At 41.2% G+C, this 27,359-nt stretch overlaps 1 protein-coding gene across 3 annotated transcripts in view; it reads right to left on the reverse strand.

Annotated features, from left to right (window-relative positions):
• Positions 1–6,020: 6,020 nt before the first annotated feature.
• The window catches only part of PTPRE (protein tyrosine phosphatase receptor type E), a 97,402-nt gene continuing 76,063 nt past the window's right edge, over positions 6,021–27,359 (reverse strand). For all 3 annotated transcript variants that reach the window (XM_062635224.1, XM_062635225.1, XM_062635226.1), the window contains 15 exons: positions 26,542–26,632; positions 25,925–26,001; positions 25,561–25,597; positions 24,778–24,875; positions 23,303–23,422; positions 22,696–22,856; positions 19,544–19,679; positions 18,711–18,860; positions 17,190–17,283; positions 15,990–16,066; positions 15,307–15,441; positions 14,442–14,567; positions 13,257–13,417; positions 10,213–10,348; positions 6,021–9,594 (listed from right to left, as the gene is read on the reverse strand). In XM_062635224.1, the coding sequence (XP_062491208.1) occupies positions 9,520–9,594; positions 10,213–10,348; positions 13,257–13,417; positions 14,442–14,567; positions 15,307–15,441; positions 15,990–16,066; positions 17,190–17,283; positions 18,711–18,860; positions 19,544–19,679; positions 22,696–22,856; positions 23,303–23,422; positions 24,778–24,875; positions 25,561–25,597; positions 25,925–26,001; positions 26,542–26,632 (1,674 nt within the window). In that variant the 3' untranslated portion in view covers positions 6,021–9,519. The remainder of the gene's footprint in view (positions 9,595–10,212; positions 10,349–13,256; positions 13,418–14,441; positions 14,568–15,306; positions 15,442–15,989; positions 16,067–17,189; positions 17,284–18,710; positions 18,861–19,543; positions 19,680–22,695; positions 22,857–23,302; positions 23,423–24,777; positions 24,876–25,560; positions 25,598–25,924; positions 26,002–26,541; positions 26,633–27,359) is intronic.

The following is a 27,359-nucleotide window of genomic DNA, read 5'->3' on the forward strand; positions in this document are numbered from 1 at the left end:
AAGTAAACAGAATTCAGATGAATCATACAGAGGTAGAAAGAGCTGGTCCTGACCAAATGCAGTATCGTTGCCATCCTTACTTTTGATGAATATTATGTATTTGATACTGCACCATAGGTTTGTATGAACTTAATTCTTAATATCTAATTGATGTGATTAAAATTAATCACATCCATTAATTAAATTGTTGTGTTTAATTAATTGATTAATTAGTTGCAGGTATTAAAAATGAGAGGAAGCCCTCATTTGAAAATAGCTAAGGACAGGAAGTTCCCTTTGAGCCCTTTGTAAGCTCAGACCAGACACATTTTTCAGGCTGAAAAGGCTCTGGGCTACAGTCTTTCCTTTTCAAAATGGTATCTTTTTAAAGTGCTTTTAAAAACATGTGCAGAAAATTGCAGGTTACACTGAGACAATGGACCTGTCCTCATTAAAAGTCAATTCTTCCTGTAGCTTGAACTTTTGCAGCACTGGTCTGAAATCACCAAACACAGGCCCCAACCCCCTCATTTAATTCTCCTCCATGTGATGCACAGTATTACGTTTTAAAACCAAGCTACCTGTTTGCTTGCTCATTCTTTTTGGCGACCAAAGGACTCACAAAACCTTTTGGACTTCTAGAAAAGAGATCGGAAGGGGATGGGTTTGCCTCCACGAAACAGAATTCCTTAAATCTTAGAAAGCAGTTCTTCCCTGTGAGGGTGCTGAGGCGCTGGCACAGGGTGCCCAGAGAAGCTGTGGCTGCCCCATCCCTGGCAGTGTTCAAGGCCAGGTTGGACACGGGCTTGGAGCAAGCTGCTCTAGTGGAAGGTGTCCCTGCCCATGAAGAGGGGTGGGAGCTGGGTGAGCTTTAATGTCCCTTCCAACAAAAACCATACCAGGATTCTGTGACTATAGAAAAGGGCTTGGAAGCCACAGGAACAGAGATTTGCCAGGCAGCACTTGGAAGTTTGGGAGATTGATGCTCTTCCCCCCTGTGACAGGCCACTGCTGAATGGGACAGGGAGCAAGACTGCATCAGTTTGCTCACACCATCTAAAACCACATTTTCAGGGCATGGTTCTACAAAAATCTAAGCCAAATTAAATTCTGTTTGAGCACTTAAAATGAGCACAAACCCAAAGTACTTCCAGAAATTCTGAATAATTTGGAGAAAAAGAGGAGAGCAATTTACTCATATAGATTATATTTAAAATACACCCTGCCTGACATACATAAGTTTGAACGTCTGATATTTCCCCCTTCTATTTCCTTGCTACCAAGCATAAACTGGTAACTAAAACTTAAACCTGTTTTTTATCTTTTAAAATGACTACAGGAAGAACATCCTGAACGAGCAGCGTGTGTTCCAACTTGCACAGTATGTTTGATATATGCCATATTATTAAAAACATAAAACCAAATCATTTCAGTTACCGGATGCTTTCCAAAAGCAAACCTAATTTTTACCATAACTAATTTTGCTCAAGTCCTTCCTTTCTACCCAAACATCACACTTTTACAATTCCCTGCTCACACGTGGGTGGGGAAACTCTGAGGGAAGATAAACAGGTTGTTGAGTGATGCCTGATTTTTCATGTGTATAATAAATTGTATAAGGAGATCTGGAACCTGGTGACCTTAATTCCATGTTAAAGTTCTCTGCGTGCATGGAGATACAAAGGGAGAAAAGGCCTTTTACAAGGTCATCCAGTTTTTTGTGCTTCAGGGGATAAAATCCTGCTATTCAGACCTTTCACAACGCAGAACTCCTTTTGATATTACTATTTTATTTCATTATCTAATTTGCTTCCAGTACTATTTTATGTGGTGTGATGACTTTAGAGTACTTCAGATGTGGTAGTCAGATGTAAGCAGCTTTTAAATGCTATTTTTTCCTTTGAATTGAATTACTCTGAAGTTTATTTGATAAGCTTTGGTGGGGTTTTAATTTAGTTCAGTGTATTAAGTTATGACCTTATTATTATACCTTCAGCTTGTCACAATAGTTTTATGCTACTGGACATAAAATATTCATACAATGCTGGAATGGTTTGGATTGGAAAGGACCTTAAATCTCATCCAGTTCCAACCCCTGCTCCGGGCAGGGACACCTTTCACTAGAGCAGCTTGCCCCAAGCCCCATCCAACCTGGCCTTGAACGCTGCCAGCGATAAGGCAGCCACAGTTTTTCTGGGCACCCTGTGTCAGTGCCTCAGCATCCTCACAGGGAAGATCAAAGCAAAATCCATACGAAATCTGAATTCAGGCACTGGGTATCATTGCCAATAAATAGATATTAAAGTCAAACCCTTCCTGTGGGCCTTTACAAGGGCAGTTATACTGAACAATGTGTCTAAAACAGTTTATACCAGTAAAACTCTTTGAAACCCTAATTTATTAGTCTCTATGAGCCCTCATCTGATCAAACTGAGCAGGAGAGCAAAAAAACAGTTGTCATGTTGACAAGGGCTTTGGTGATTTAAAATAATAATAAATAATTCTTCATTATTACAGTATTTGCTGGCATGACGGAGTGGTTTATCAGCACACTTAACACAGAGAATCCTGTCCCATCCCTAGTGATAAACTTCCCTGCAAACACAGCAATACTTACAGGAAAACACAAGTTCTAGTAAAGGTTTTCAGGCTGCCTTTAAATCTGTCTCCAAGAGCAGCATATATACAAATGTTTGCAAAAAGTAGATCTATAGGAGGTAGGAAAAAATGACATTTTCTTCAAGGTTCAAAGTTCCTGTTAGGTTCATTTGTATCTGGGAACATTTAGGAGTACAAACTGACAAATACATCTGCGTACACGCTGAAGTCAAGCTGCCAACTTTCAAAAAGGTGTGGAAAATAGTTTATTTTAAATTAGTTCTTGTATATCCTTGCTAGCTTTTTTAGATAGTTTCAACTTATTTGAGCAATCAGAAGGTACTTAGGAAGAAACCTTCACTGAGATCCAGCAGTATGGATCTGTGAGGATTTAATGATTCAGGCTCATCAGTGGAAGACAGTGGCCCAATAATACAAAAGGCCCCTAATCACTGAAGCTGTCTTAAGCACAAGAACAAGAAAGTAAAGAGAATTAGATAAATTAACATCTTAATTCCTCATGTGAAGAACCTTATGGGAGGACATTTGTTCTGTGTTCTGAAGAGGTGGTTTGGAAGGACTTGAATGAATGAAGCATATTTCATAGATTTGTGCCACTACTGATTTTTAACTGAAATTCTAAGAAAACACAAGATCCACCAACAGCTTTTACTAGATTAGGGTGTTTATAAGGTATAAAGGCATTAGGCAAATGAGGCATTAAATTCAGGCAGCCGCTTAAGAATTAGTGAATAGTCAGAACTCACATCTTTTGTTCAATGTTAATAAATAATTTGAGTGTGACATTCAGAAAAAAACACTGGCACAACTTCTAATGGAAACAGGTGAAGGAGAAAACATTAGCATTTGTGACAAGAACTTCCCTGGCAAAGTCTCAACTAGATGAATAATTCAGTAATTCTCCTACTCTGTGCAAAGTAACACAGAAAATGTATAAAAGTCATTAGAAGAAAGCTTTTATGAAACTATCCGAATTACAACATAATCCTTTAATACCTAAGATGAACATTCACAGTGAAGTTCAATCTCTCAAGAAATTCTCAAACACATTGAACAAGTTCTGTGTTAGGAAAGCAAAGCTTAGACTTCACATATATGCCCTATACAGAACGAACAGCTTTAATCCCGAGTAGTTGATAATGTCTGAATAACTTATTAAATCTGTTTCATGAACAGTTTACAATGAAAGTATCTTTTCTAAAAGCTGAGTTGCTAAAAACATAACCATCTCCAGTGTCACAAGATAAGCTCCATAAAGAAGCACAAGGTGTTTATGAGATTTCTTTGTTTAGAAGTAGGGACATAATGTGCACATTCTCATCAGGTGAGCCAAGAAAAAATCATCACTGGAGAAGTGCATAGTGATAAAAATTAGTTCTTAAATGTAATTAAATGGAATCTGTATATGTAAATAAGATTGCAAACGATACTGGGTTCATATGTTCTGTATAGTCGTATTATTTCTGTACTTCAGTGAAGGCTTATGATCTTTGTTTGTTACAGATTTGTCATTAAAATGGGATGTAGTAGGGAACAGAGGAAATCTGCTGTGAGTAAAACACTTCTAATTAATTGCACCGTCATCATGTCATTAGGAGATGTTAGAGGTAAATATGAAAACATCATCAATACAGCACTTAAACAACCCCATGTAAGCTGCTTTAAAGAGGTGAGGATCAGGAGATCTCAAGTCTTTCTACAACTTTTGTTTTGTTGTTAATAAAGCCACTGTGATTGGCAGCACATAACAAAGATGCTTTTAGTGTTGATCTTCAACACAGAAAGAGACCAACAGAAGTGTCCTGAGACCAACACAGGAATAAAGTCATTCTTTGTCTCATTCTTTGTCTCATAAATAATCCCCATTATTTATCTTGAATTATATAAACACTCTACACCATTTTACTACACTGCTAGACAGTACCCTTACACTAGAAATTTTGCAGAGGCGTAGTAATCAATAATTATGATTATTAGTAGTTGTTTAAGTTAACCAATGAATAAATAAGAACAGATTAATACTTGAGAGTCTCTATTTTCTCAAACCTGCTTCTCCTCACACAGAGTTAACTTCCAGTGTGGTCACAAGCTGCTAAAATGATATGATCCCATCACACAAAATAGCAGGTCATCTGGAATTCTTAAAGAAAATTAATAGCTTTTACATGTAAAGAAAGAGATTACTCAACTTATTACTATTTAGTGTCACAGAAGAAATAGCAGTATTTTCCTGAATGCTGATTTCCTAAAGGCTCTGTAGTTCAGTGTGGTGTATCCCTGTATTTAAAATTCCATAGGCAAATTCTTCATTAGTAAACCCTGTATTTCTGATGAAGCAACATCTCTTTGGGATGCATACACCTTTCTATCCTTGGGAAGCAACACTTAAGTTACCATTAGTAAACATGTTGCTAGTTACTCTTAGATTGAAAGCAGTGTGATTACCAAGAGCATACACTTAAATGCTAGAACAGGGCAGAGGAAGGACATACAAATTAAAAGTTCTTCCAAACAAGTTTGGGAAAACTAATCAGAAAATTATCTACACTGCAGAGGTACATCCCCAATTTTGGGTGTCAGGTGTACCAGATGGAACAGGGCTAAAGAGGTTCAACACATAAATACTGCTTCATTAAATCAGACCTGACAAATATCTTGCAACTTCTTAAAATCACAGTGATGCCAGCTCAACATCAGGATTCTAATCTTTCATAAGTCTCCCTTGACTGTTGTTACATCAGTGGGCCACCTCAGTCATTTCTGGCATGAGGTCCAATATAAAGCCTGTTGAAATTAATGAAGAAATGGTTAACGAAAGTGAGCTTTTAATTAATGATGGGGGACACAGCAGAAGTTAAACTACTATTTTTATCTCAGAGTCATAGAACAATCCAATAGATTCCTGGAATGGTTTGGGTTGGAAGAGACCTCATCCAGTCCCAACCCCTGCCACAGACAGGGACACCTTCCACTAGAGCAGCTTGCTCCAAGCCCCTGTGTCCAACCTGGCCTTGAACACTGCCAGGGATGGGGCAGCCACAGCTTCTCTGGGCACCCTGTGCCAGCGCCTCAGCACCCTGTGTTATTCACAGCGAACAGCAGTTGTTGAGGTATTGCAGGGTTTGAATTGTCAGATTTATACCCTAAAGGAAAAGCTGCAATGGGCCTAGTCATATCAAAGCTCTGTATTGCCAGCTCCTACTTACTCATACAGTTTGGGAAGAGCTGGCATCCAATTATTATGCTGAGTTTACATGCACAACACTTCAGTTCACACATGAATCACAATACTACTTCCAAACAGCTGCAGATAAGTACTGAAAAAGTACTTATCTCAATAATGGATTTCAACTCTTTTAGGGTAATTTAAATGAACACGCAGTACAAGAATGAAATGAAAAGACTTAAAGAAAGTGATACAGTTTGAGAATCAAAAGGAAGCTTTGTTCTTGCATCAGAATGTATTAGATCTTGCAATTGCATATACAAATAATTCAGCAACATTCACCGGCATTATAAACACAGCAAGATCAAATTATAAATGTAATAAAAGAAAATAATAATAGCTGAAACTGTATAATACATACATATATTATAAAGATTTGACAAATTAAATACAATTTGGTTATACAGAAAAAGTTGCAATAACTTTACATTAAAAATGGCATTCGGGAAATTAAACCAGTTCAAAATACTGAACACGGGTGGTTAGGCTCCTTTGAAAAGTTTAAAAAACTGATACATAAAAATACCCTAAAAACCACTGGTAATTACAGTATGCATTCTTCATTAAGGCCCAATTCAGCAGAGCACTTAAGGGATTGCTTCAGGAACAAAGAACCAAAGGTACTTCAATGTTTTGTGGAATAGAGACTTTGGAAAGCCAATGCTCAAATGCTTAGGTGAACTGGAACCTATCTTAACACATGAAAACAGTCGAGTCACACAGTGACCAAAACCCCAGACCGATCAGAATGTACAACTTCCAATCAGCTATTTGGCATTTTAAAGTAATTCCATGCAACAGAGGACAAATTAAAAGAAAATTAAGCTATATCTATACCAAGACAAAGCTTCCCAGTTACTCGCCTGCTGCAACAAGCAGCCAACTGGCTAAACACAGGAACTGGAAAGCAAGCTTTTCAAATTATATATATATATATATATATATAAAAGTCATTACGTAGCTCTATTTATGACTTCTGAAATATATTATACGTATTTTTGTTTCCTCCTACATATCTTAATATAGTTAGCAACTAAAATCTGAGTACCCACATAGTATTTGACATTGCAGCCTAACTCCATCCTACTGCTTGCTAGAACTACACATTGCTGCCTGGGTCATTCTGCAGAATGACCCCTGGTAGTAAACCTGGTGAGCAGCGGGGGTTCTGCTGCAGCTCCTCATGCTCTCCAGGGGCCATAGCTCCCAGATAACATAACTCCACAGTGGTGTCATGCTGAGGAGGTTTGCTTCATGAAGCAACTCTTACTCCAAGATTTTAATTAAGGGACCCCAAAAGATGCCCAACAGACACATTGTTTATCACATGTAGGCTAAATGCATGGGAAGATCCTGGCACTGGGACTTAATGGGACCATAAAATACACTTATTTGGAAAGCACAGAATCAAAGACTCATAGACTGGTTTGTGTTGGAAGGGAGCTTAAAGCTCATCCTGCTCCAACCCCTGCCACGGGCAGGGACCCCTTCCACTAGAGCAGCTTGCTCCAAGCCCCTGTGTCCAACCTGGCCTTGAACACTGCCAGGGGTGGGGCAGCCACAGCTTCTCTGGGCACCCTGTGCCAGTGCCTCAGCACCCTCACAGGGAAGAGCTTCTGCCTAAGAGCTCATCTCAGTCTCCCCTCTGGCAGGTTAAAGCCATTCCCCTTGGCCTGTCCCTACAGGCCCTTGCAAAATGTCCCTCTCCAGCTTTTCTGCAGGCCCCTTTAGATGCTAGAGTTGCTGGAAATTACTTTGCATTATTTTCCATCATCATTTAACCTCTCTGAGTCTCCCTGTGCTACAAATGATCATACTGAAAACCCCACTGGGTTGCTTTCCATACTGAATTTATTCGATGGCTTTTTAAAACTGGATAAAATTTCAGCAAGCAGTAGTAATGTAAGCTTACTCAGCATTCGTATTCATTACTCAACACTCTGTGGCTTGAGTGTAGCTTCTCATGGCAACTCAAAGGTTTAGTCTTTAAACAATCTTTTCCAAGTGCATAATTTACTGTACAAATAAATACAGAAGTGCATCAATGGGAAGACAAGAAGCAGTAAATGGCAGTGTTCAGAACATTGGGCTTAGGACTCTAAACTGCACTTTTTCCATTCAGGATGAAATGCAAGGAGAGGGATGCACACATTCCTGATTCCTTTCATTGGTCTGAAGTACAGTGCTATTTGTTAGTGGAAATGAAGAATGGCCATGGGATAAAATAGTGCAAGAACAACAGTGAAATGACCAGTGTAAGTTGCTTACTTTAAATAAGGCTTTTACGTTTGCATTGAAAGAAACCCCAATCGACAGGACAAGACAGAGCTATTGCATACTAGTTATGGAATTAAAGTACATAGTCATATACTTTGTGCTCATTAGTTCATATATGCCTTTTAAAGAGTGGAAAAGATATACTTTTTCATTATTCAACATTCGGATGCCCTGTGACTTTGGGGGTTTCTAACCCCCAACCACATCCTGTGCAGGGCTGTGATAAAGACTTTTAAACTTTATTTCACCAATTATATTATGAGTAGTATTTTCATTAAAAATATATCTATATACACAATCATATACCCCTTTTAGATAAAGGAAATATTCCTTTTTGGATAAAATACATATATAGGAGGGGAAGAACACTGAGGAGCATTTTGCCACAACACAATTTTGCCAGCATTACACTGTTAGTAAAATGGTTTTTCAGAGTTTTAGCAATTACTATGAATTATTCTGTTGAACTGAATCAAAGAACAAGAGTTCATCTCTTTTGCCTATGCTCAAAGATGTGGGAAAATATGCAAATGTATAAAAAGAAGCTTTAAATCCATTTCTGACAATGTCTATAAAGCTTCTTGAAGTAGACAGCATTAGGTGCTGCAAAATATACTCTTCTGATATGCAAAATATTCTCCAAATAGCGGTAAACTGACATTATTGTCTTTCTAAATTGATTTAAGCTGGTGTACTATTTGGGAAAGAACAAAAGAAATGGACTTTGAAAGCTCTATTAAATCAAAAAGTCAAATCTGAATTTATACTGATTATGTCTTACTGCTGGCAAGACTCAGAACTGCCACCAACCTGGAGGTTCTTAAGACAGACTTTGAAAACAGTTATATTTTTCAGGTGGACTCTATGTTATGACACATGAAGGGCCATATTCTGATACCTTTATCATTAACAGCACTTCACTCAGTCTCCTTGCCTTCAATGAGACTGTGAAATAAATTATAAGCAAGCTCAAGCAGGCTATCAGCATGTGTCCCCAAATAAACATCAATTTTCAGAGTGAAGAAGGATTTACGGCCAGAACATGTTTAGTTTAAACCTATGTACCACAATTCACCTTTTTTTTTTTAGTATGAAACATAAATCACCTGTGTAAAGTTTCCAGAGTTGGGAGATAACATTGATAAATATTTATAAGGGGAAAAATGCAAAGAAATTAATTTACCGGTATCTAGAATAAAGACTTCTCTACCATCTTATAGTGATATATTGTGTATGAACATTATACTTCGCTTTAGAAGATATTTATATTTAAGAAATAACTTTGTACAGCAAATGCAACTTTTAGAGCCAACACGAGGTCTTATTTACAATAAAGTGGACAAACAAAATGCCATGGAATAAATTAACAGAATATACAACTCTTTATACAGAGAACTTAAAAAATAAGGCAGGGATTTTCACTTGAAATTAGCATAATCAGAAAAGATGTCGATGAAGTCTTGTACCACTCTGTAGCAGAATTCATACTGTTCCTGAAAAACAATAAAGAGATATTAAAATGTGCTTTGGTTGCATGACAATGGAGAAAATTAGACTTATGCAAATCCTATTGCTAAATGCAACATGTTCTAACTTGGACCAGTAGCTGAGGACTATACCATTCTAACCTAAACAGTACTGGTGGTACCTCGCTCTTGTCAAATACAGGCTGATTGCTGCTCTTTCTAATGTTTATTCAATTAAAAGTGTGTGGACCAAGCTTCACATATTACTTGTAGATGACTTTAAAGAAGTCAAAGACATTTCTCCCTTTCAGGGAGCGACTGCAAGCCAGTTTGAGCCCAGATGTTTTAAGATAAGAAAGAACAACCGATACACAGCCTAAAAGGCATTTATTTCCTATGTTATGTCACCTGCAATGTCAAAGAGTTGGGTTTAATCTGTCTAGCTAGAATCTCTAGCAAAGTTGTATTTTTCAAAATGCTATAAAAGAGAAATCTGTAAAAATACAGATTTCTGATGATACCTTGTACATACACAGCCTTCATACATAATTTATTTCAACCTGCAAAAAAACCCTCTTTGTTCTCCTCCCACAAGAATATTTACAGACATCCTTTGACAAAGATCCGCATTGTTAAACATCATACCAGTGTCTGCACCATATGTGGCCTTTGCAGTCTTAAGCTCTTCACAGCTTGAAATACATCTAAGAGCCCTTCAGCCTTCACCCGTTCCAGAATGTTGCTGAGTGCTATGAATGTACCTGTTCTTCCAGCGCCAGCACTGCAACATAAACACAGTGGCTTGACATACAGCAGGATAAAAATGTTAAATGAGAAGTAACAGTGATATGAAATAGCCGAATACTCCTATTACCCAACTTATTTCTTGTGCTTATTTTGTCACTTTGCCTATACCAAAAGGGTGATAGGATTAATGGCCATTAACTCATAGCCAAGTTGGAACCAATGAAGACTCATTATGGAGAGCTTCTGTATGAAGGTGGATGATCCTGAGCTGGCTGAGCCACCCTCAGCCAAGGTCTGAGACTCAAATCATGAGCTGGCAAAGCTGCATACTCAGATCTGCATTCATCAGAGAATTTCAGTGTTCCCACACTCTGCTTTTGGTTTTATTACTGATGGGAGAGAACACAACCTTCAGCGTTTCAGTTCCAAGACTTGGTTATAATGCAAAGAAGCCCTGTGCAATCAAACCCACAGCTTTCTGTGAGGGTGCGATTTATACTTCTACAAGGTGGACAGATATGAAAGCATTATTATTGTCATTATTACTATCATCATCATTATTCCAAAGCAATTTGATGGAAATTGTCCTATCCATCTGTAATGATTTTAGTGACTCTTACGACCAAAACCATTTCTTAAACAGATATATTAGTACAAGGCCAAACTAAGGCAAGACTACACACACAGCTGTAGTACATATAAGAAACTAAAATCGACTGGTTCTGCCTCACTCTGGATTACAATAAGAAACTTAGTGCACTTAAGGTAACTAGTGTCTTTTGTTTCCGTATATTCTGTCTGTCCAATGAGTATATTTTGTCTTATATCTGTGGAACCAAAAATATATTTCAGCAATTATTACTGGATTTATTATGCCTAACTCTATAGCAAGAAAAAAAACAAACCCACAACACCCGATAAAACAAACCCCAAACAAACGAAACCAAACAGAGATTTCTTTCTCTCTACTGATGACACTAATGAGGGACTATTTGACATCAACCAAACAGTGGCTCCACACTGAAAGGGGACAGCTTTGATAGGGAATAGTTACTAAAACCGGGATGGGACTGGGAAAGGATGCTGGGGATGGACTCTTCATTAGGGACTGTAGTGATAGGACAAGGGGTAACGGGTTCAAACTTAAACAGGGGAAGTTTAGATTGGATCTAAGGAGGAAATTCTTTCCTGTGAGGGTGGTGAGGCACTGGAATGGGTTGCCCAGGGAGGTTGTGAATGCTCCATCCCTGGCAGTGTTCAAGGCCAGGTTGGACAGAGCCTTGGGTGCCATGGTTTAGTGTGAGGTGTCCTTGCCCATGGCAGGGGGGGTGGAACTGGACAATCTTAAGGTCTTTCCTATTCTATTCTATTCTATTCTATTCTATTCTATTCTATTCTATTCTATGGTAAAGTGGAGTGGAAGGTTCACGGCATTCCTGAATAAGGATTAACACTACATTTATTAAACTTAAATTCTCATGTGCTTTAACCATAAGTAGGTGAATTGTAACCACGTGTCATTGCTTCACCTTATTTCTAGCAAATACAAAAGAACACATCTGATAAGCCCAAAACCAAACATAGGAACCTTTCTTCTGGGGGTTTGAAACCTGTCTGACCCTGTCCCTGTGCACTCAGAGCTTGACTTTGTATGGAACAGAAAACAGAAGAAGCTTTATTGATTTGTGACATTTTAAATACTTTAAAAGCAAGGGATGAGTTGGGCGTTAGGACAAGGCACAACACTGTGTTTACTGATGCTTATTTTGTCTGTTTTCATAAAGCAGATGTAGTGCAGAAAAATACAAATGTAAAACTTAGTAAAAACTCTGCACTCTGAAACCTGTCACTTGAGAAAACAGAAGCACAAGGTGGACCTTAAAAAAGAGAAAAAGGGAAAAGAATGGGAAAAATAAAAGGGGTGGGGGGAAGCCCAAGGAGGAAAAGTGGGGGAAGAGCGGGGGGGGGGGGGGGGGGGGAGTGGCGGAGGAAATAGAAGCAAAAAAAAAAACAGGGGGTGAAAAAAAGAAAAAAAAAGGAGGAAAGAAGGAAAAAAGGATGAAAAAAGGTAAAAAGGATGAAAAAAGGAAAAAAATGAAAAAAAACATGGAAAAAAAAGGAGAAAAAGGAAAACAGAAGAAAGGAAGAAAGAAGGGAAAAAAGATAAAAAGAAAAAAATAAGGAAAAAATTTAAAAAAGGGAAAAAAGAAAAAAAGAAAAAAGGGAAAAAGGAAGAAAGAAGGAAAGAAGGGGAAAAAAGGAAAATAAAGGAAAAAGTTAAAAAAAGGAAAAAAGATAAAGGAAAAAGTTAAGAAAAGGGAAGAAGGAAAAGGGGAGGGTAAAAAGATAAAAGAGGCACAAAAAATCCCCACCATGAAAACCTGGCCCAGGACAAAGCTGTACTGCAGTTGATGCGTATCAAGTGACACACAAGCTGCCTCTTAGCATTAACGTAAGTATTATTTTCCCTCTGCCTCCGAGCACGTTTCACCTTCAGCCTGGAGCAGGGCAGTGCTTGATTCTCCTGACAGTCTGTAAAAACCAGCAGCATTTTGATGCTGACAGAACACTGCAGCACTGTCCTGGTGGGTGTATTACTCATCACCACAACACACCACAGCTCCACTTCCCTCATCAGTGTTTCGCAAAGCTCAGGTGCACGACTACAACACTCCCAGGCAACAACAGGTCTGTTTAGTCCTGCCCATCAAGTCCACCATCATCATCTGCTGATTTAGCAAAAGACAAGACAAAAATCCTTTATGGGATACTAGGTTTTCTTTTTTTCCCTATCTTTTTTCTTAGCTTTTATTGATTGTCTTTTAATGGATGTGGTCTACTCCATCATGGAGGAAAACTGTCATAAAAACACTAAGAAAAGGAAAAAGAGGAAAAGCAAGCCGGTTCCCTAGCTAATAGTGGGAAGAAGAGGTGCCTCTCACCTGCAGTGCACAGTGATGGGGTGGTTGCCTGTTTGCTGCTGCTGCTTTTGGACAGCTGCAATCAGGTCGATCATCCCTTTTCCTTCTGCAGGAATCCCGATTTCTGGCCACCCATGGAAATGGAACTGCCGGACGACCCTGCTTTGCTTCTCCTGGTTACCCTGGGAGCCGGAAAACACCAGGTTTATGCTGTTGTTACTTCAAAATCCAAACACACTTTTACCTTAAATATTTGCATGAAACCTGGAGAAGGGCTTGGGACAAGGGCCTGTAGGGCCAGGCCAAGGGGAATGGCTTTAACCTGCCAGAGGGGAGACTGAGATGAGCTCTTAGGCAGAAGCTCTTCCCTGGGAGGGTGCTGAGGCGCTGGCACAGGGTGCCCAGAGAAGCTGTGGCTGCCCCATCCCTGGCAGTGTTCAAGGCCAGGTTGGACACAGGGGCTTGGAGCAAGCTGCTCTAGTGGAAGGTGTCCCTGCCCATGGCAGGGGTTGGAGAGGGAGGAGCTTTAAGGTCCCTTCCAACACAAACCAGTCTATAAGTCTAACTCTTGCAAGCACAGAGTTGCAAACACTGGGTCTCTGCTGATGCTTGGTGCTTTCAGCACGTTCACCAGCAATGCAAATCAGATCCTACAGAAATAATGCAGTGAGGAGATGTGTGCCGAAAAGGTCAATAATCAGTCTGAACAGATCATGCCTGTAACAGGAAAACACAAAGGAAGAGCTGACAGGCAGAGGCAGGTCCATGTGCTGTGAAAGGCTTCATAGGATTTAAAAATCCGGAATAAAATTTCCCTTTATATTGTGGGAGAGAGCAGAAACTACAAGAGTAACAGCAACAAGAAGACATAAAACCCCCTAAACAACCAAACTGGAATGGGTTGCCCAGGGAGGTTGTGAATGCTCCATCCCTGGCAGTGTTCAAGGCCAGGTTGGACAGAGCCTTGGGTGCCATGGTTTAGTGTGAGGTGTCCCTGCCCATGGCAGGGGGGTTGGAACTGGATGATCTTAAGGTCCTTTCCAACCCTAACTATTCTGTGATTCTAAACCCCACACCCCTGTGTCAGATGTTGATGAACCAGATTTCTCTTAGATAGAAATCTCCTAATTTAACTTGTATGATCATAATTTTAAATGCCTCAAATGCAAAAAAAAACCCAAACCCTTAATGCCATAAAAACATTACCTGGTTGTATGTAACTACGAAGTCTCTCACACTTATGGCATCTAACAGGCTGTCATTCTTTATTTCTACCGTTATCTCTCCATGAGTTACAGAGCCCTCCGATGGCCAGTACTGGCAGCATTTTTCCTGCAAAATTGAAAGAGAATTGTAAATGTTCCTTTAATTTTTTTCCACTTATCCATGTTGTCATGAACCGTTGATGTAGGAGCTGACATACATAATAAACGTGGCCTAAACAGTGGACTCAAAAGGCTAACGACCAAGAATACAGGAATGAGATATTTCTTTATTATAACTCATTATGATGATAAAGGCTTGGGAGTCAGATGCCAAATACTGCTTTAAAACAGAGTAGAGAAAATATTAACTCCTGAAAGCAGTGCAGTGTTGTTAAAAACCCTCCCAAAACCACCAACAAACCACATTTCACAGCACTAAACCACCCTGGATCTTCAAACTGCAGCACGCAGAGGTGCTACAGGACTCCCTCTATTGATGAATGATGTCTTAGGAGGGGTTCAGAATAAGCCACTGGAGCTTCTACTGGTATAACAGGGATGGAAGTCCTCACAAAAGCCTTGTCCTGCTGTTCCCAAATCCCACATGGCTATTCCATGTCAGGCACCCCCCCCTAAATTTAATGTTTTTCATGTGAACTGGGTCCTTTTTCAGTCGTTTTGGTGAGGTTTCTGCCAATTCAAGTAAAAGCAGCAACATTGGCCCACACCAAATAGTGAAGCAGAGGCTCATCTTAGGCAAGGCAGATTTGGTAGGTTATAAAAGTTGCTCTAATATTAATGCTCATATTTTAGAGGTGTTCACAGCAAGTGCTTTGCTGTGGAGCTGGGGGCTGCGGGACACGTACCTGCTCCCTCTCTTGAACCTCTGTGAGCATAACAATGGTGTGGCACTTCCACTCCCACACCATCCGCCAGAAATCCTCCACCGTGTGTGGAAGCGGTCCCTGGGTGGCAATGAAGTAATCCTTCTGGCGATAGCCCTGCAGAGAAAGATCAGGATCTGCTCGTGTCGTGATATGTGAGAGCAAGAGGGATAGGGATGATGGTCAGAGACACGATCGGTATTAAACTGGTGCTTCCCATCAGCCACGCTGCTCAACAACGTGATGGTTACTACAGATCTGGTGACACTGAACCCACCCAAGTCTTGCTTCTTGCCAGAAATAAAGGAAAAAAAGACCTAAATTCACGATCCTGAGTTGTGTTTTATGACTTTTTACAGCCATGGCTGAAAGGATGAAATTCTGCAGTGATAAGTAACAGAACAGATTTCACAACTAACCCTAACTATATAGCAGATACAATATATAGCAGACATAAATATATATATATTAAGAGAACATTGAAGTTACACAACCATTTAAACTGAAAATGAGAACATCAGATATGTATGGAAACTCTCATAAGCCAAACCCAAACAAAACAGGCCATGTTCTTCATATGCTGATTGTGTCTCTTTCAAAAGACTTAGCAGCAACAGCAAAATATCTGACTTGCAGTTTAAATACCTGAGTTTTCTGATACATACGTCTATGAAGGAAGCATTGATGTAGTCCGTGTACTCCTGCCCTCTTTTCATGGACAGAATCACTCGATTGAAATCATCTGAAGGAAAAGAAAACAGTCTTACTATTGGTAACTGGGTACTGACCGCTCCATGCTTACACCTGTGAAAGAACAAAACCAGTAACATCTTTGCTCTGTCTCAAAGCTCTTATCCAGGATTTAGAGTGTGGAGCAGGAGGAGGGCACTGGTTTTGCTGCTGTTGATTTTCCATCCACACAGGATACGGCGAGGTCTGAAACTTTCAGTTTCAGGTGCAGATATTACAGTGCTGCTCCGGATTATGCACGGAACCACAGAGAAATACAGTGGTTTAGAAGGTGAAGCTGCTGAAAAATACCTGATGGTAACACATTTTTTACTGACAGAGTAAAAACCAATTCATTCAATTGTCTGCAGACACTTTATGAGCCCATTACACTTTGTAAGGAGAAGATACTGTTTGTATCAGTTGTTCTTTACGAATTCAGAGCAGATATACCTGCAGAGAGAACAACAAACACAAGGGGACGGCAAATGGAAACACCCCCAAAAAGTGTATTCTAGCTAAAAATGAAGCAACCCCCAAAACCACCACTCTGCAAGGTACAAAAGGGTCTGAAAGTGTTTCAATTTTACAGGCAGAGCACTTCAAACTTTTTCACATGAAGACATGAAGCTGTTGGAGTGAGGCCAGAGGAGATGCTGTGAGGGCTGGAGCAGCTCTGCTCTGGAGCCAGGCTGAGAGAGCTGGGCTGGGGCAGCCTGGAGAAGAGAAGGCTCCTGAAGGGGAGACCTGAGAGCAGCTCCAGTGCCTGAAGGGGCTGCAGGAAAGCTGGAGAGGGGCTTGGGACAAGGGCCTGTAGGGACAGGACAAGGGGAATTGGCTTTAACCTGCCAGAGGGGAGATGGACATGAGATTTCGATGATTCTGTGATAAACAGCATCTTACTGGAGGAGCTTTAAGGTCCCTTCCAACCCAAATCAATTCTATGATTCCATGACACTATATGCAGTGATTATTTGCAGGATTGCCATTTCCACATCCAGGCAGGACCTCTACTTTGGAGTTATCCCAATAGAGCTGTCTTGTTGACACAGAGATACAGTGTGCACTTAAAACAGCCTAAGGGTCATTGGGTATTTATAGCAGTTATTTCTATACACAAGAAGTCCATCTCTTACATGGGATAATCTGGATGACTCTGGCTTTCTTCATGTTTGCTGGAAGGTTGCCAGTTCTCATGTTTTCTTTCATGATCCGAACGTTTGTTAACTTCTGCAATAAAACACACAAATGAGGATGAGAACTCAGTGTGGTTCTCACTCACCGGACCTGGTACTGAAGAGAGTTCCTAAGTGCCTTTATTAGGCACAGAAGTGTAAAACAGTCAAAGCCAGCTGACTTGGCACAAACCCCACTTCATTGGCCCGTGTATAAAAATGAATTAAGAAAAACAGTCATGTAATAGTCATGTAAGTTTTACATACTGACATTTAAGAATCTGAACATCCTCCCGAGGCTTATCAATAAAGTTTAAAGGCTGTAAAATAACAGTGGGTTTTACCATTTTGGGTCAGTTTGGATCTTTGGGGGGGGGGGGGGGGGTTAAGGCACTTTTGGCACACCCAAGTGTGGCTTTCAGAAGCCTATCTCTATTCCAGTAAATCTATAGTACCAGCAACATGCTAGTACAAGAATCCCCTGCCCTCTGAGAAATCACTTTTCAGCGACTCTGCAATACTGCGTCCAATAGACTTTATGTCAGAGACTGTCACAGTGGTGACAACACAGCTCCACTCTTTTTGGGTGTAGGTGGGCTCAGTAATCCTGGATCATCTTAAGTCCTTTTCAGCATACACACCAGAACTAAAGGTTGTTCTCCGCACTTCGATGCAGCCTTGCTGGCAGATGACAGCAAAACCCGACTTAGGAATGCTAGAGAAAGTAGAGTATTTGATGTTTTCATTCATTTGAAATGAGACTTGTTGCTATGTCAGACTTATTTTCACCTTTACTTCTACATCATTGTCTTTTCCCAATCTCAGTTTCTAATTAGATTTATCCTTTAAAGGGAAGTGAGAACTCCAGTTACCACCTAGGTGTCGTTTAACGCTTCAGACCTATCTATAGATTAAATATTTTAGCATAGCATGAGCCCTTGAAAAGTTCTAACTACTTCCTCAGACAACAAAGTCCATTTTAAAACACCATCACAAACAGCCAGTGTGGTTGCTCTCTACACTTGGGGTTTCTCCACTACACAGAAATGCTTATTTTCCTTCCCTTTCCTGACAGATGTGGATATTCAGCCCAAGATGTGCAAATTCTTTGCAATTCAGTCATCGCTGAGTTAACATTCCCCTTGAGATGCAAAAGAGGAGCCTGTAACCCAGCTCCCTCTGCCAGCATTATCTGATCTGGCACCTAGCACCAGCCCCAAAGAATAATGCCATTTTTCTTTCTTAAACAAACAGAAAACGATCGGAAAAGTGCCCTAAAACATGCAGCTTTGAATGAGCATTTGCAGAACAGGATGTTATTCAAGGCCCCGTTCACTGGCTCCGCAGACCCATTCACTACAAGCACAAAACAAACCAAGTCATTGCTTTGATGGACCTTTTCTCTTCAGGTTACACTTCTGCTTCTGAGCTATCTTTTGGCCTTACATGTTTCCACACTTACTAATCCTGTGTCATACTCACTTTAAATTCTTCTTCTAGCCCTATTTTGACGAGGTTTGGCGCTGCGTTGTGTGATGTTTGTAGATGTTTTTCTAAGGAGGACACATCTAGCTCCGTGTCACCGTAGAGGTAGTATTCAAGTAAGGCTTGATAAATGAAGGAGTATTGCATCTGCAATGAACAACGAGGCAGGTAAGTGTACTGCAGAACAAGGAAGTGAATACAGGGACTGTAGTGACAGGACAAGGGGTAACGGGTTCAAACTTAAACAGGGGAAGTTTAGATTGGATATAAGAAGGAAATTCTTTCCTGTGAGGGTGGTGAGGCACAGGAATGGGTTGCCCAGGGAGGTTGTGAATGCTCCATCCCTGGCAGTGTTCAAGACCAGGTTGGATGAAGCCTTGGGTGCCATGGTTTAGTGTGAGGTGTCCCTACCCATGGCAGGGGGGTTGGAACTGGATGATCTTAAGGTCCTTTCCAACCCAAACTATTCTGTGATTCTATGAAACTATGAATTCTGGCACTTTCTCATCTATTTCCTTTGGTCTACAATCCACGAATTGCCAAAATATACCTTAAGCTAAAATAGAGTTTTCTTGTTACATTGCTCACATTCCCTAAAATTCCACTCTGGATACCTAAAGATGATGTGCCCCATGGTGATCTTCACAGCCCTAACTTACCTTTATCTTCTTCCCCAGCCCCATCCTTCTACTAGGCTCTGTTTATTTCCCAGTTATCCAGGCGTGCAACAGAACAGGGCATACTGGGATGCATATCAGAGTGGAAATACAGGAGGATATTCTTCTTTGAGGAGGAAAAGTTGTGATTCCAACTTATTAAAGCCCACTTACGTCAGTCTGAACCATCTGCGGCCGCTGGTTACGGATCCTTGAGACAAACTCGAAGACATCGACCTTCTGCTCCGCGTGCATCATGTCTATGATGGCATCGATAACGATGAATGTGCCCGTGCGGCCCACACCAGCGCTTGGGAAGGGAACAGAAACAACCATAAGCCTCTATGGAATTACCAAGTTTGCAGGAACTGCTATAGCAATGACACAGGTAGAACTTCCATTGTTTACACTGGACTGAAATGCTCACTGCAAGACATAAAACCTCATTATTTTAATAATGATAGCAAGAAATAGGTAAGTTCTTCATGTAAAAAATCACCTGTTAACAGCTCAGAAAGGATGAAATCAGAATTATATCAGGAAAAAACCTTTGGAAAAAAAAATCTGCTTGACCAGCGAAAATAATTCAGTCTAAGATGACATTTTAAACGTTTTTTTTCTTAACTTTTGGCTGTTTTCTTGGTTGCTCTTTCATGCTACTTGCTACAGGTTAGTTACAAGTTCTACACTTCACCATCCCCAAATCCTTACTTCTATATCCTTCAAGAGCCACGAGAGGGAGCACGATCATTATAAATCACATCACTCCAGCCACTTTCAGCTGTTCCTTTCAGAGGAAAAGGGCATGGCATCCTGTGCTAGGCATTAATAGCTCTCCTTTAACCTCCTGTTAGCTCACTTTGTACAGGAACAGACGTGATGTCCACAAACACCTTCTGAAACGCGACAGAAATCTCTCTCCCATCCCAACGTGCTCAAACATCAACACTCAGCAATGTTAAATTTCAACTAACACCAGTTTATTGCATGCATAATATGACTTAGTTCATATGTACACACATATCATTTAACAGCAAACACCATGCGAAACCTGTGCCCCCAGGTCCTCCTGTTCCAGATGGAGAGGAGCAGACCCAACGAGTACCATGGACGTCCCTCAAGACTTCACACAACTTCTTCACAGTCAGCAACCCTGCTATAACACTCTGCCTCCAAATGCCTTTGTGTTTAATGACAGGTTTGGCAGGCTCCCTGCTCTCCTTGCCCAGCCACATCCCAATGCAAACACCTTCTCCCCAGCCCCTCTGTGGCCATGGACCATGGGCCACCACAGCTCCCACCCCATGGTGGCCTCTCACTTCCTTTCATTCATGTTTAACCTCTGTCACCATGGATGAGTTCACCTCAAGTCCTAATGTCATGACTCACAGTTTACAGAGACTTTCCTCTTCCTGATGTGTCCTGGAAGCCACCTCTCAGCATGGGTCACCAATTGCCAGCTCACACTTGCCCTTTGTTGTGAGCTTTTACACACTGAACCCCACACTCAGCTTCCTCACATCTGTTTCTTTTATGTACACAATCCCTTTTCACATATCCTTGTTCCATCCCCATACCTCTGCCCCAAGGATACCTGACTTCTGAGCAGTGCTTAATTCAATCCTTGTATGTTCCTGCTGAAGCTGGTAAATTTGCCAACCTTGACATTTGCCTTGCAAGGCCCCTTTCATCCATCCTTAGCCTATGCTGGGATATTCTGTTACTCAGCTATTCCTCAGTGGAGCTCTCTGCTCACTCAAAAACTGTATTCCTGAAAACTTCTGGGAAAAAAAAAGGCAGGAAATCCTGGGTTTTCCCTCATTCTATCTGTTCTTTGCTCCTTCCAAATGCTAACTTAGTGTTTTATTAACTTCCAACAGACTCCGCTTGAGCAGTTTCTGGGCGATGTTTGTATAAAGGCTCACTAAAAGTGGATGGTTACTCACTCTCGATGAGTTTCCCCTTCCTCTTCTCAACAATTCAACAGTGTCACATCCTGAGCCATGACGGAAACGAAGTGTCACCTCTCTGGTCCTTTATTCCTCACACAGGCTAAAGCGCTGCACCAGCCCCCAGCACTGACACATACCGGTGCTGCTGTGTCCCACTGGACAATTATATTTCATTATATCTAAATCCCTGCAGATTTTTATTGAGTTTATTTTATATTTCCCTTTATTTTGCCTCTAATAATGCTAATTAAACTAATTACAGAATTTCCTGTGGGTACAAAATAAAGCTCAAGCCCAACAAGAGTCTCCACAGAACACCATGGTAAAAGGGTATAAAAACATTGTGGCTTTCTCAAAGCAAAGACTATGTGAGACTACTAAAATCTCCTTTTCCCATTTAATGCTTTTCTTTAAGCCTCTTATATATGACACCTGGGAGAGAAGATGAGATCTGGATGACAATGGAGAACCACAAAGGCTGGCTTGGCCAGGACAAACATGCTCTTTTTCAGCAGCACACATTTCAACGACTCTTGGAGTGAATTTCTAAGTGTCTGATACAAGCAAGAGGAAAAGAGACAAAATACAGGAATCCACAACCATGCCCTTAAAACAGGACCTAGAAAGATGACGCTTCCTTTTATTCTATGAGAACTGTTCCTGAAAAGACACTTCTTGCTCAGCTGTGAGCTTCCAGTTGCTATAGAGATTGCAATTAGTCTCTTAAAACTGATCTGGAGTTTTAGTTTGTGGTCTCATTACCACAAGAATTCAAACAGTTCAGCACAAGGCTTTAACAGCAGGATGTTCATGTGTGTGTGACTGAACGAGTGGGAACATGTTCTGCATTGCTATGTAGGACATTCTTAAAATTGCAGCACTGAAGCCTCTTAAATGCAAGTCTTTATTCCAAACTTTCTAGGCTTTTAATGGATGATTTACATAGCAAACTGCAATTGTATTGTGGGAGAAGTGGGGGATGAATTCCCAGAGGAGCCTTTAGTGGCAAAGGTCACAGAGTTGCATTACGAGTCTTGTTTTTCTGACAAAGGAGCATATTTAGACCAAACACTGGCTATCACTCATGGATAAAAAAGAAACAAAACAACGGAGCAACAACTTCTGATTGAGTATTAAAGTGACAGCAAAGATCTTTTGGAATGGTTTTTACCCTGGGCTCTCAAAGAGTCAGCATATTACATAATATATATATTATATTGTATTATATTGCCTTTTACATATATAAATATGTGAGCAAATACATATACACATACACACACTTCATAGCCTATGAGTAGAGTACAATTTAGCTTTGATATTACACATGTAACCCCAGGCCAAGCTAAGAGAATGGCTTGAGGAGCACATACATACCTGCAGTGAACCACAATGGGTCCAGCATGGGCAGGATTCAATGTTTTGACCTTCTTCAGGAATTTCAGCATCCCAATCGGAGTGAAAGGCACCCCGAAATCAGGCCAGCTGGTGAAGTGAAGCTGCGTAACAAGCCTCGGAGCTTTACAACCATCATGAAGCTGCAGGAAACACACAGAGCTCAAGTTTGACACTTCATTTTTCATGCAAAGGTTTATATATAAACTGCTGTGGTTATTTGTGAACCGATTCCTGCAACATTTAGAGCCTGACTCAAGGAAGTTTACAGCGTATGTAAAATACAAACACAGAGTAAAATTACCATAGATTATTCAAGGCCAGGTTGGACACAGGGGCTTGGAGCAAGCTGCTCTAGTGGAAGGTGTCCCTGCCCGTGGCAGGGGTTGGGACTGGATGAGCTTTAAGGTCCCTTCAACCCAAACCATGGAAACCCTCCCAACCCAAACAACACTGCCAGGAATGGGGCAGCCACAACTGCTCTGGGCACTCAAATTCCCCGAGTTTCCTTTAAACAAATATTTGACATCATAACAATTTGCTTTTGAAATGAAAAGGAATTCCCATCGGGAGCACTGCCCATACTTACTGACTGAACACAGAACTTGCGGATGGTGTAGTCTACCAGAACGATGCAATCTTCCACGGACACACGGATATTTCCGTAAGTCCAGCACCCCTGGTCAGGCCAATACTGATAACATTTTTCCTGTTCAAACACACAGTGAGTTTAATAATGAGTCTGCTTTCATTGTTGGTTACTCATAAAACAATGAAGATAGGATACGTTAAGTCTGAAAACAGTTATGCAGCGTTTCTCATCTGGCACAACGCAACTTTAACACTTTGCTAGTGCTGTTGATGCTTAAATTTATGCAGAGAAGGTGAGAACAGCTTTGGAGTACTTTTTTAACCTAGCCAGACCTAAACAGCTTTTGGATTGCGTGGGTTTTTTGTTAGGGGGTGCCTAACAATGGGGACTGCGGTATCTTGAGTCTAATTTCTAGGTGTGAAATGCAAGGCAGTCCCTATCTGGAACATCTAGATTTAACAGTGCTGGCTTCTCATCCTGGGAATGGGCTCTACTTACAGACTGCTTTTGCCGTTTGAGCTTCATCAAGCTAATAGTAAATAGCTTCATCAAGGTAATAGTAGAACAAGGCAGAAGTACTACAGTAAAGAGGCAGACAAGGAACTCCTGACCTCATGACTGCAGTGAGCGGATGGTATCTGCACTATATCTTTGTTACTGTAAAAAATGCACGAAATAGGTATGAAAACTGACTTCCATCTCCTCATCCATCTCCTTCCCAAGGCCAGCTATTGCTGCTTACCCCCATATTTCTCCACTGGCAGGAGCCCTTGAGGGACAAGAGTTTTTGCTGACTTTAGATGTATTTCAAGTAAGGATGCAGCATGCTCAGTGTGCCAAAGTGTCCCACAGGGGAAAAGGAAATATAAGGAAATAATTACAGAGTATCTTTCATGTTTCTTGTTGTTCATTTCCTTAATATTTTAACTTAGCTTCTCAAGCCTGTGAAGCAGGAATTGAGTTCAATGCTTCACACTTGCCATGTGTCTCAGCATTCAGGCAGTAGAAAGTCACACAATGCGAGCTGCAAGATGCGTACGAGGAGGAATAGGGGGACAGGAAGGAACAGCATTACTCTCACAAAGCAGCAGCTTTGGTTTGTTTTGTGCATGTGCCAGAAGGTATCTGAAATATAATACTGAGGAAAATGAACAATTTTTATCTTCATTTCCAACCAAACCCACCCACAAGCACAGCCTTATGGTGCGATAAAAGCTCAGGCATGAGAATTTGCTTTTGGCTATGGGCTACGCAGGACAAAATTAGCTATTGGAATAGTTTCCTTCAGGTCAGTTTGTCTGAATTTGTATTTTGGAAATGAAAACTACACGTATGAGCAGAAAAACCCATGTGCTAACAGGGGCTGGGGAGTAAAGTAGTCAGAAACGCGACTGGCCAGATGCTGAGCAGCCACGACTGCTTTTGGAGCACGCTCTCCTAGAGACATCTGAGAGCATATCAAAGCTCTTTACCTCTTTCCTTTCTTTCAGGTTGGTTAACATGACGATAACAGCCGACTTCTGCTCCCATATCATCCTCCAGAAGTCATTAACTGTTTCCTGCTTTGGTCCTGCAGACAGAAGCATAGACACTCAAACATGTATCTGTAGCAGGTATCTTCTCTCTTGAAACACACTCTGTTAGGCAGACTACGGCAGGAGCATCATTTAGTATTTTTACATTGCAGTTCTCCCCCCATACCAAGGTCCAACATTGCCTGAGAGCTGCTCATCCTGCTCTACGGGACAGGAACCATCCCTGCCAGTGTTCAAGGCCAGGCTGGACAGGGCTTGGAGCAACCTGCTCTAGTGGAAGGTGTCCCTGCCCATGGCAGGGGTTGGGACTGGATGAGCTTTAAGACCAAACCAGTCTAGGATTCTATGATTTCTGAAGGGCAGGGGCAGCTATTGTTTTGTATTGTCTGGGATTCCCCAAATTTGTGGCTAAACCAGCATAAGGACTCATGTGAAAATGCTCATTTCCATAGCAGGATTGCTGTAGAATCAGGAGACAGCAATCTTTAAGAGAAGTAAAGCAGGAGTTGAGGGGGCAAGGTGAGCCTCTTCACTCAGAGTACCTGCAGGTCTAAATGCAGTGTGCTACCTCACACTCACTGCTATTTGGTTCCAAGACTAACCTCTAAATCCCACCTCACACTTGGCCACAATCTGCAGCTGAAAAGAACCTTGAAAACACATCTAAAATTGAATGTTCAGCCATAAGGTGTAGAGAATAGAGAAATGAGAATACAGTACCTTGTGCTGCGATAAATTTATTCTTTTCTTTATAACCCTGTAGAAAAAAATATCAGAGAAATTAAAAGATGAAATGCCAACATATGCCAGCAGAAAAATACTTATTCTTTAGTATTGGGTCTGGTGCTGTTTAACATCTTTGCTGGTGACATGGGCAGGGGGATCGAGCACCCGCAGCAAGTTCCCAATGACACCGAGCTGTGCGGTGTGGTCAACACCTGGAGGGAAGGGATGGGATCCAGAGGGACCTGGACAGGCGGGACCAAGTGAACCTCATGGAGTTCCACAAGGCCAAGGGCAAGGTCCTGCCCCTGTGTCGGGGCAATCCCCAGCACAAACACGGGCTGGGGGAGACTGTACTTACATCTATATAGGATGCATTAATGTAGTCTGAAGGTGGGACTCCATCGATTTGGCTCAAAATCACTCTGGAATGGTCATCTGGAAGAAAACACATTGCAGGCATGTTTGCATGTTTATCAATCTGAAATATGTTATTTGCCTGCAAGCAGGAAGCCAGGCTAAGCACACACTTCACCCAAAACAGCTCTCTCCTGTATTGCCCCTACTTCTCATCAATGAACTTTCTCCCTAAGCCCTTTGCATTGCTCTCAACCTGGAGGTCACTGTCACTGCAGCTCTGCAGTACTGGAAGCCCAAACTTCTCCATGTTTGCTTACCCCAAACTAAACTGAGATCCTAAAATATCCACTTGATGCAGTGTATTCTGGTAGAACCCCATGAACGCCTCATAGCACATCACTGTATAACCACTATAGTAAAACCTAACAGGAGAAGATCAATACTAGAGACATGCCACAAAACACTGTATAAAGAACATTTGTGAAGAGGGAAATTGCATTACTTGAACAGCAAATGAACACTACTACAGCCTGCACTGTGCCAGAATTAATGCTCTGATTGATAAGGTGGTGCTCTGATTGATAAGGTAATGCTCTGATTGAAAAGGTAATGTCTTACATGGCAGGATGTTGGGGTATCTGTTCTTCTCCCTGTTTTCTTCCTTATTTGCCATTTCAAATGTTCCCTGCACATATCCAGATGTTAAGGACTAAAACATAACACAAACAGAGAAGTCAATGGATTAGAAAACAGTTAAATCTTGACTGCACCATGGCTTAGTGATAATGCATCCATACACATTGCCCTGCATCCAACAGAATTAAACCACTGGCTTTAAACTTTCTTTGCAGTAACTTTCATTATAACAGGAAACTACACCCTGGCAGATTTCGCTCCAGAGAACGAGTTCAGCAGTTCTGGAGACAGAAGCAGTTTCCCCCCCAGAGATCAGAGTTATTTAGGAAACGAAGCTGCCATCTGCCGCAGTGATTCACAGCGCCGTGACCCAGCGCGTGGATGTGATGCTCCGCTGCGCTCCGCTCCTACTTTTAGCCACAACAGTTGGTTCAACAACACAGAGTTTGATTGTTAATGGCTCGCTGCGAAGAACGTTCAGTATCAAACACCGTGCTGAGGTCCACAGGTGAGGGCCCAACGCTGGTATAAAGGGAGGAAACAGAACATAAATCACAGCTCTTTCATGCGGGAAGTTGCTGTACGAGCACACGTCAAATTCTGCAAGGGATCAGCAAGATGTGAGGCTGCAGATAAATTTAGTCAGCTGAAACAAAAAACCCAAACAACAACAACAAAACCCAATGCTCTTGCACAGCAATCAAATGGAAGGAAGAAACACAGAGGAAGAGGGTGACGGGCTTAAGCTAAAAGAGGGGAGATGCAGGCTGGATGTGAGGAAGGTAAAACACAAGCATGGG

Source organism: Pezoporus occidentalis, unplaced genomic scaffold, assembly GCF_034315485.1.
Source record: "Pezoporus occidentalis ecotype Australia unplaced genomic scaffold, CSIRO_AGI_Poc_V1 ctg45, whole genome shotgun sequence".
NCBI classification, from domain to species: domain Eukaryota; kingdom Metazoa; phylum Chordata; class Aves; order Psittaciformes; family Psittacidae; genus Pezoporus; species Pezoporus occidentalis.